The following is a 10,774-nucleotide window of genomic DNA, read 5'->3' as shown; positions in this document are numbered from 1 at the left end:
AAAAATACGTGAAGACAATGAAACGACGGACTGACGAAGCGCAGAACAAAAGAGAACGCGTGAATAAAAATGAATGATGGTGAAAAGGGGAAAGGATAAATGTGGAAAACCAGGCTGACAAAAATGAAAATATTCGGGAAACGGATAAAAGGGAAAATACAAAAGACACTGAAGAAACAGCATGCACATATACCGATACACTTCGCGTGGGGGGCATGAAGGACAAAATCACTGTGACGGCAGATGAGTTGTTCGCTGAATAAATAAATAAATAAATAGAGATAAACGACTGTAATTAGAAGCTCGTTAGAGCAAAGACACCAAGACAGAATTAGAGAGAAACCCAAAGAGCAGACTTGTCAGCCGAGGCTGTTTGAAGAGGATATCTTGCGGCCATCCAACCCGCACGTGAAATCCGAGCCTTCGAAAGCAACAGCCGTCGCCAAAGCGCTTGGCGAGAGCAAATGATCTGCTTGCTTGCAACCTGCCCAAACAGTATGATAGTCAAGTTTGCTTTCATTCTGTTTGGATAAAAAAGAAGACACGGAATCTCGCGATAATCGATAATCAAGACTAATTGCTTTTCATCTCGAGTTTGGGAGGCGGGCCTCCTCAACAAAATCGAGATCACATACATATACAGTGTGTGTATGTATGTATATTATATATGTTTTACAGATATGACCATATATATATATATACAGTATATATTATATACTGTATATGGATATTTATATGAGACTCCTTTTAAACTTATTTATGTTTTCAATTTCCTATCTGATTTTATTACGGCGTCAATAACCTGGACGTTGTGACGCTAGTTCAAACAGACACAAATCAATCAGTTTTCATCTCGACGAAGGCAATGGGGACCTATTCCAAATACCAGGAACGAGAGAGAGAGAGAGAGAGAGAGAGAGAGAGAGTAGTATTCTGGGGCATGAACGATGCCCAGTCGAAACAAGCAGTGACGCAATCATGACTCGCTTTCTGCCCCGAGAACTGGTGACTAAGACGGAGCGGGTCGCTGAAAAGGCAGAAATGGCAAAAACAGAGGTTGGGTTGACAGAAGAGGCAGAAGGTAACCGAGACTTAGTAAAAAGAAAAAAAAAAAAGAGTAAAAGGAGAAGGCCGTTGGCAGAAAAGGCAAAATGGAAAGGGGTAGATGTTGGTAGAAAAAATACAAGGGATAGAAAGTGGTGAGGGGAATATATCTGCATATTAATTAACCTATGCTAAGGTGTTATGTTGCCTCAGTCAAGGTGTGAACCCAATGGACTCCACAAACTGGCGTCTGAAATCTACACCAAACTTGACGAAATAATACCGAACTTGCTATCAGCTAACAACTATACAATAGTGTCAACAATAGGCAACGTTAATTTGACACACGAACACGTCAGTCATCGGGTTGTTTCTTCCAGTAATGCATACTATTATTATTATTATTATTATTATTATTATTATTATTATTATTATTATTATTATTCAAAAGCGAGCAAGCCTACATGCGACACCGACTTGAAATTCAAGTTTCCAAAGAATATGGTGCTCATTCGAAAAGAAGTTACAGAAGATAATAGGAAATGCAGAAATACGAGCTCGGTTACCAGAAAGGAAAACAGGATACATTAATACATTAATAGCCAAAAATACAATTAAATTATTAAAGTACAAGATGAACTATTTTATGGTAATAATAGTAATACTTTGCATCATCGCTTGAACTTTCAAGGTTCGAATTGCGCATCATCCTCATATTGATATATCACTCTCTACACTGCTCACGACACACAAAGAAAATGAGTGAAACCAGGAAATGAGCAACCGGGTGCCTTCGGGAAATGCCCATCTGATGACCGGAAGTGACACACACACACACACACGAACATGACTAGTGACGCGTGATCATCAGAAAAGTGAACGGATACCGGATAAAGGGGAGAATTTCCTATAATCTCCGAAGCGCCCAAGACAAGAATGCTACACGTTTCACTACATCCTGTTGATAAGAAGCAATGGACACTATAATCTGCGATGACTACGAGGCTTTATCAACTGAAAAAAAATCGACAACGAATGCAACATTAAATATGAAAAAAGACTGCAACATCAAATATGAAAAAAGATTGCAACATCAAATATGAAAAAAGATTGCAACATCAAATATGAAAAAAGATTGCAAAATCAAATATGAAAAGATTGCAAAATCAAATACGAATAAAAGTTTGCAACATCAAATGAAAACAAAACTTGCAACACGAGACAAATTTAGAGAAAAGGGATGTGTATATATACCACCTGTTAATAAAAACATCCTCCATGAATTCATCTTAAAATAGGTCCACCCAAAAACCCTTAATCCCAACTGTGCAGTAAACTAAAAGAGAAGGAAGTCGATGGGCGTATTACCAATAAAACCATCTCGGCAAAAGAAACAATAGAGCATCTCGTGGTCGGGGGCGAAGTGTCTGACCAAGGGACAGTCACGTCTTAGCCACTCTACCATCGTATCATCAGAATATCGTCGTCATTGAGTCAGCTTCTTTTAACCGCAAATTGAGAGAGAGAGAGAGAGAGAGAGAGAGAGAGAGAGAGAGAGAGAGAGAGAGAGAGAGAGAGTCAACAATGGCCACTTCTTCTCCGGTGACACCCCACGCCAATGGCAATAAACCCGTTTATCTTGAATGACCACTCCTGACGCGATCAAGGACGAGCATCCTTTTTGGCTTCAGTGACAGAGCAAAAACGATAATAGTACACGACGAATTTTGACGATCACACGACGCCGCACGATGGGTGATAAAAAAGAAATGCTAGATTCGTTTTTGTATGCAGCAATGAAGAGTTTATATTCCACAGAAATATCAAAGGCAAGGACTTCCCGACCCATTTAAATAGCAACACTACATAACATACAGGGCAGACAACTTCACAAATTTACTGTGGTAGATTATGAGAAAGAATTAACAACGAACACTCATTCCCTTAAACCCTCCAAAGAAAGAAGATTGTTTTGCATACACAAACATGCACGGAAAGAGAAAGGGCTACAACTAAACCTTGATTTCCAACAATGGAAGGAGTGCTTTGTTTTGTGTGAGATATAAGACGGCAAATGTACAAAACAAGACATCTACTGTATCTTATAGCCTATATATAAAGACACCTAAAATACAGTCATAATTATTAAAATACATTTCCCCCCAAAAAATACACAGAAAAAAACACAAAAACAAACTGCAGTACCCAAACAAAATTTCCCCAGACACATGCAGAAAGGGGGGAAAAAAACCTCACCTGTTCGGAAGTGTAACAAAAACAAGGTGAAAACAAATAAAAAAATTATTCCCAGAAAATATTTGTACTGTAAAAGCCCAAAAAGCAAGATGTAAAAACTGAAGAGAAGGGTACTGTACTCACCACTTCGATCGTTGTTCGTGATGGTGACCCAGAAGTCGATGGTCTTCTCGGGGCCCAGTTCCTCGTAGTCCCACTTCTTCTTGACCCTGACGGCGCCGTTGGGGTCGACCTCGACCCAAGGGTTGTCGTCTCGGATCTTGAAGGTCTCCCACTGGATCTCCTTCTCCAGCTGGAAGACCACCTTCCCTTCGACGGATCCGTCGGCCTCCGAAAACACCATCTCCTTCGTGTGCCGCAGCTGACCTCGCTTGACCCTGCCAGCGCTCCTCTTGGAGAGGGCGTGGTCCGGGTACACGTCTTCGGAGTCGATGTCGTTGCTCTCGCCCGTGAAGAGGGAGTCGCTCGGGTACCGGAACTCGATGTGGGCCTTGGCCAAGGTGTCCGAGTACAAGGTGGGCTTCCTCTTGTCGAAGGCCTCGAGTTCGAGCTCGTAGACGAGGGTCTCGGGCGGCTCGATGAGCATGATCTCGCCCGTCTGCGGGATGATCGTGAAGGTGTTGGACGGGTAGGCCAGGCGGTAGACCACCTTGTCCCCGTCGCCGTCGTGGGCCACCACGCGGCCGATCTTGTCGAAGCGGCTGAAGTTGAGGGGCACGAAGAAGTAGAACATGCTCTGCGTGAAGACGGGGGCGTGGTCGTTCATGTCCTGGATGTGAACGATGATCTTGGCCTCCGTCGAATCCAGACCCTCCTTGTCGAAGGCCCTCAGGGTCAGCTTGTACAGGTCCTCAGCCTCACGATCGAGGGACTGCCTGGTGACCACCGTCGGGATGCCCCCGACGTGGTGGAGGGCGAAGACAGAGTGACCTCCCAGCAGCTCGTACCTGATGTCTTCGTCGCCCATGGCCTCCAGCTCGTCCAACCCTTGAAGCTCTGTGCCAGCAGGCATGTTCTCGTAGACGTATGCGTCGTACTCGGGCTTCAGGAACCGGAGCATGGCCTGCTGATCCTTGACGGCGATGCGGACGACGAAGAGCTGCGTGCGTCCGTCGGGGAAGCCCGTCGACACCTTCAGGTTGACGATCTTCCCCAGGAGGGGCGTCACCTTGGCCACTGTCATGATCTCGCCGCCGTCCAGGACGGCGAAGTAGTCGGAGTATTCGGTATCCACGAGCCTGTTGACCGCCTGGCCGTCTTTTAATTTGATTTTGTGAACGATGTGTGCTGGGGAGACGTCGTGTGGCACCGCTGTGCTGTACATGACCTCGGGCAAGGAGGAGGAGGAGGAGGAGGAGGAGGAGGAGGAGGAGGCATCTTGATGAGCCCGTGCACACGCTGCCACGGCCGCCAGCACTAACGCCGTCCCTATGCGACCTAACGACATTGTTCCTAACACCATTTGTTATTTATTTATTTATTTATTTATTATATATACACACTTCACACTGCCTACACTCCAACATGCGTCAACACCCCATCACTGCACTTCCCAATTCAATCTGAAAAACAAGAAATGCACAGCATTACTAGACATTCAACTTAAGACTTACGTCATCGTACATACATACATTATATGAAAGCTATTCATATGGAACAAGCCCACAGGAGTAATGTGGAAATGGTAGAAACATTATTTCAAACAGAGCCCACATTCCTTTGCTGAAAAAAATCATCATCATAATGTACACAAACATAAAATAGTCTATCAAATTTCTGTTGTGTTTACAATGGAAACAATGCATGTTAATTAGTCTCTTCCTTCAAACTAGAAGGCAATGTACTGCATAACGCCCGACATTATATAGCAGCAATCTCGACATCAGGCAACAAATCCTTTTCAGTACTTATTATATTAATTAGGAAAATCCCATTATGTATATTAAGAATACCATAAGACTATAATCTCTCGCATGTTGCTTGAAAGCAAATATTAAAACCAACTTACATAAAATCATTTTTTCTTTCAATATGTTACCTCAACGTTAGACTTCCAGGAATTCGCCACTGTCATATCCTCTTAAAAACTTAATGAAAAGTGTCTTTATTTGCACCATTTAAAAACTGATCAAGCTAACGTACCAGTGTCCCACTACACTAGTCCACCATTCACTTAAGAAAGTAAACTTTATTTACATCAATTACCAACTTATTAAGTTAATGTCCCAGTACTTCACATTAAAAGTAATTTATTCAGCAAGTTACACAGTTTTCCAATAACGCGTTTGCACCATTAACAGTTATTCACTAATAATAACGAGTTTAATTCTGCGCTAAGATATCAACAAGAAAGCCAAGATTTGTAGACTGAATCAAGTAGTCACAACAATAATGTAGTAACAGAAATTTATCCACAACTGCCAAGTCAGCTGAAAATATAAGCACCGAGACAGTATAGCCTATATATCATACATAGCAAATCCAGACTACAAAAAATCATCTTGAAAATACTTGCAGTCACGCACAGCACACCCATACACGTCTAAACAGAATACAATATACAATTTAGGCCGAAGGCCAAGTGCTGGAACCTATGAGGCCATTCAGTGCCGAAACGGAAATTGAGAGTAAAAAAGTTTGAAATGTGTAACGGGAGGAAAACCTCGTAGTTGCACTATAAATGTTAGGAGTGTGTGGAAAGTAAGAGGGAAGAAAGGAAATATGAATGGAGGTACAGTAAATGGAATGAACGGGGTTGCAGCTAAGGGCCGAAGGGACGCTGCAAAGAACCGTAAGTAATGCCTACGGTGAACCGTGCGTGAGGTGCACTGGCGGCACTACCCCCTCCCCCTATGGAGCAGACACATCTAAAGAAATGCTCAAGTTTTTTACGGGATTTCCAACGACAAACATCGACTGATAAAATGCAAGCTTGGCTGCATCACCATATCAATGCAATTAATCTGCTGTAAGGAAGGGCCGAATTTGCGACCAATGAGTCTCATCTCGCGAAACCAATATCACCCAGAGGCGATGTTTCAGGAAAAACGAACGACAGATATCACTCGATGCTAGTCATCCTATAATATATATATACTTAATCATGGCAGAACTGGTTAAATATATACATACAAAGAACCATATCTTGTAAGTCGATATCTGCAAAGTTGCGTATATAGAAAAAAGACACGGACCTAACTATTTTTGATACCTGTAGATGACGGAACAAGACTGACTGATGAGTAACTGTTGACCAATAAATCAACCAAAAAAAGAACGACCTTGAAACCTGCCATACATATTAGCAGGGGAAGTTCAGCAAGCTTCCATGACGTTTTGTCTGGTAACGGCTAAACTCTATGCTAAAAAAGGGGCACTACATAGGCTATAATGCGATTACAACTCCTCCTAAAACAGCAGGGCCCACGCACCACTACCCGTAGTAAGAATAAATCTCGCGTGAATGGAGCGTCAGGGAAACGCGTTGGGGTAGTCGAGTCTCAAAACCGGGTCCTGGGTACCAGGTATTTGGAGGAAATTTCCTACAAGGCCAGGTACAGGGTTAGGCTCTCCTTCTGAGACAAACACCGATTGTTGTAATGCCACTAATGAAGTCTAGCACAATTAACTGAACTGCCGAAGAGTGACTCCATTTACAGGAAACAATCATCAATAATTGCATTAAACGTTCATACGTACACGATAAGTTAAGTCATTTAACCTTTATCATATGCGATGGGAGTCCAATCGTGAGTATGCTACTTAAATACTGATAAAACACAACCCAATGCAACAGATTACAACGCCTAACACAGAAGAAACCCAATAACGACTGCTGTTAACGTACGTATTAATGAACGGATGTTTCCTGAACAATAGAATGCAACTGCTGTTACCGACGATTTTAAGAATAAAACATTAAAATGGTGGTCCTAGAGTCTATCACAGAAACGTATCGTCACTTCCTACTTTCCGTGCATTGCACATCTGCCTAGCAGCAAAAAATAGGCTTCAATCGGAAATGCCAGAAATTTTTGTCCCTGATACTAGACGCACAGAGAGAGAGAGAGAGAGAGAGAGAGAGAGAGAGAGAGAGAGAGAGAGAGAGAGAGAGATTTACATTTGCAGTGCTGGGTAATGGCAGTGAAAAAACTTTGAATAATTTGTGTAAAATCTGAATTAAACCAAGAACCTGGCTAACTTCTTCCCAAAGAATGTGCTCATATAAGAACAATAAAGATTAGCCATCATCCCATAATTTGATGAAGAAAAACTCACAATGCCTTTAACACATTCAGCCTTCAACAACCTGTCAAAGGCCGATTCGGGCTAGCGATTTTACTCCTTTGTAGATTAATATTGCCGTTGCACTCCACTGCCTAACATTCCATGGCCCTTACGACCTGGTATACTACTCCAAAAAAAAAGAAAAAAAAAAAGGGTTTTCCACGCAGGAAAAGTGGGGGGAACTGGGAGCTTAAGTGGGGGGTGAAGGGGGTTTGTGATGCCGGGCTCCGTCCATGCTTTAAGTAAATCAATGACTGAGGGAGCCTGATGAATGGGTCACCGGGCCCCACGACCGAGGTCCTTTAACAGAACTGTTTCAACTTCAAACTAAGCCTAATATTTTCAACTGAATCGACAGGATTCCAGGCAGTTAAGCAAAATGGTGAAAAGCGAAATTAATGACCCTTAACCTGTGCCAGAATAGATTCAAACTGGCTTTCGAACAAAGGCAAGAACGATATGAGGGCCTTGCTAGAAGTGGCCGTTTACCTCACCACCTACTTACAAAGGATTAGCGTCAAACTGTAAACACACTGTCCGATTGTGTTAAATAAGAGCTGACAAATTCAATTATACCAGAGATCACACATAAAAAAATCTATTAGGATGTTGGTCACACCGGTCTCCACACATAAACCTTCATTAATATAAAATCCACGGGACAACATTCAGCAACCGAATCCTAGCAGGCCGCACGTTCGTTTTCTTGGTTCGTTTAAGTTGCTGGAAGGTATTAACGTCTTGCCCGTGTACCTGACTGAGCCACAACTAAGGTCAAAACAAAAGATGCCATTATCCACCGTTAGTATCACTCGCTATTAATTTTTCCAAAACAAGACACACGAACTGCTCGACACAATTATTCAAATCCACACCGGAGTAAGCGGGGGCTTCGACTGCTGTGATATCCGACCATTTAACGTTCTTTTTCACACTCGTATTTGTACAATAATTTCCGCCCACCCGAACACAAGGTGACAACCTCACCAGGTACAACCAAAAGGGGTCCTCAGTTATGTTTTGACCTTAATGTAACTTAAACTACGTTTCGAAACACACTTCATCACTTAAACACCATCGACAAGTCACTGTTCTCGCTACCTGCACAATATCCACACGAATATCTTTCCCTTACCACAGATTATTTCAAATAATGAGAGAGCGTTGCACTACATCCATCCACTACACTGCCATCATACCGTTTGAAGCCAAGAAGCTGTTCCTCCAATCTAACACCCTCCCTGCACAGCGCAGGTGCACACCGCTTCTCGACAATTTGTGATGATTTCTGGTTTTTGTAGTGTTTAAGTAATTATCCTGAATTTAGACTATTTTTTTATTTTTAATTCAACACGTGGCTCTATATAACAAAACATTGGGCAACCACAAAGAGACAGGATATAAATGATAAGATAGAGAAAGAAAATCGCATCGATTACTACCTCTGCGCATGTGCCAAATGCTGCTATGTAAATTCATAATTACTTTCTTCAAATACCAGATTATTTTACAAGATAGTATACGCAACTGTGTATAAATAAAATACGTAGTTTTGCACTGCGTAAACGAAAGACAGACAGTAAGTTAACGATTTGATTGCTTAAAAGACTTAGGGTGAATGTCGCGCAAAAGGAACAGCCTCAGCCGGTACCACTAGCGGGATGGTCACGGTGGGGAAAAGCAGCTGCCTTATTCTTGAAATTGTACTAGGTACGCATTTTGTTTTTAATTTCAAATTATACTTTTGTATTAAAAGTGATGTACAAAACTTATTAATAATATTGAATTATTTAATATTCACTGAAATTTATTTACAATAAACTTCATCTGTTCATTCTCATGACCCAAATGAATAACTGGGGAAGTTTCTTTTTCAAGAAGAGGAGTAGAGTAAAGGGAGTTGAAGGGGGAAGAAGAGGGAGGGAGAGACGAACCACCCAACCATCGGATCAAAGACCTACGGGCACCTGCTGCTCCCGTCCGTTTTCTTTACGTTCCCGTTCTTTAATTTGACGGAAATTCTTCAGGTGTGACTGTTATTTTAAGAAGCAGATCAAGAACTGTCCCCGATTAGTCATGTACAAATGTTGTATTCGTACAACACATGCGCTACTGTATTTCATGTTTTGTTTGTAAAAATCGGTTCTTTCTTTAAATAGATAGAATTTGTGGATTAATAATTTACAACCTGGAGAAAAGAAGGATGTGTTATAAAAGGACATTTTCTGCCATCTTTTGTGACAAAGCCTGCGTGAGTACCCAATAATTTTAACACCAACACAAAATTGAATTGACACAATGTCGCCTAAGCACCTTAGGGGGCGATTTCAGATTTCCCACATTTATCAAGAGAAAATATTGCGGATTGTTACAAACTATAGCACTGCCAAAATTCGTACTCGTGTGAGACCTCTTCACGCAAAATAAATATATAAATGAAAAGATCACTAAACATTTGGTGCACTACAGGAGTACCATGAGTTCTGTGAACTGTAAGGGGGCAGTGCATATAAAATCGAATTGTGATTATACACACATTATATATATATATAGCCTATATATATATATATATATATATATATATATATATATATATATATATATATATATATATATATATATATATATATATATATATATATATATATATATATATATATAATATATATATATAATATATATATATAATATATATATATATATATATATATATATATATATATATATATATATATATATATATATATATATATATATATATATATATATATATATATATATATATATATATATATATATATATATATATATATATATATATATATATATATAAGCAGCGACGAGTCAAACTGAGAAAACAATATAAGACTATTCAGTCAACCACTTTATGCATAACTCCATGCTTAAAAACTTCATGTATAAAAGAAGGATACGAACGTTGTAAACTGCAATAGTTGCATTTGCGTGGATATGCAAATGTCATGAAAAGAAAGCATCACTTGTCTATACATCCGCCGGGATAGACAAGGGAACAACATATTGGCAGGATTCAAACTGACCTTTCGCTTTCTCCTTTCGATGAGTCAAGATCCTGTGCTTAACATGAGCCTATAATAGTCGGTGTCAGCTGATCTTTCCTCGAGCTTTGTCTTTGGTAGACATTTTGTCATGGCAACACTGCTGATGA

At 40.7% G+C, this 10,774-nt stretch overlaps 1 protein-coding gene across 1 annotated transcript in view; it reads right to left on the bottom strand.

Annotated features, from left to right (window-relative positions):
• The window catches only part of CadN (Cadherin-N), a 418,643-nt gene extending 409,833 nt beyond the window's left edge, over positions 1-8,810 (bottom strand). Inside the window, exons 1-2 of the mRNA XM_067107733.1 lie at positions 8,723-8,810; positions 3,424-4,862 (exon numbers count right to left, since the gene is read on the bottom strand). Coding sequence (XP_066963834.1) covers positions 3,424-4,762 — 1,339 coding nt within the window. The 5' untranslated portion in view covers positions 4,763-4,862; positions 8,723-8,810. The remainder of the gene's footprint in view (positions 1-3,423; positions 4,863-8,722) is intronic.
• Positions 8,811-10,774: the final 1,964 nt, after the last annotated feature.

Source organism: Macrobrachium rosenbergii, chromosome 8 (assembly GCF_040412425.1).
Source record: "Macrobrachium rosenbergii isolate ZJJX-2024 chromosome 8, ASM4041242v1, whole genome shotgun sequence".
NCBI lineage: Eukaryota > Metazoa > Arthropoda > Malacostraca > Decapoda > Palaemonidae > Macrobrachium > Macrobrachium rosenbergii.
Note: the sequence above shows the minus strand (reverse complement) of the source record. Positions and strands in the feature narration are given on the sequence as shown.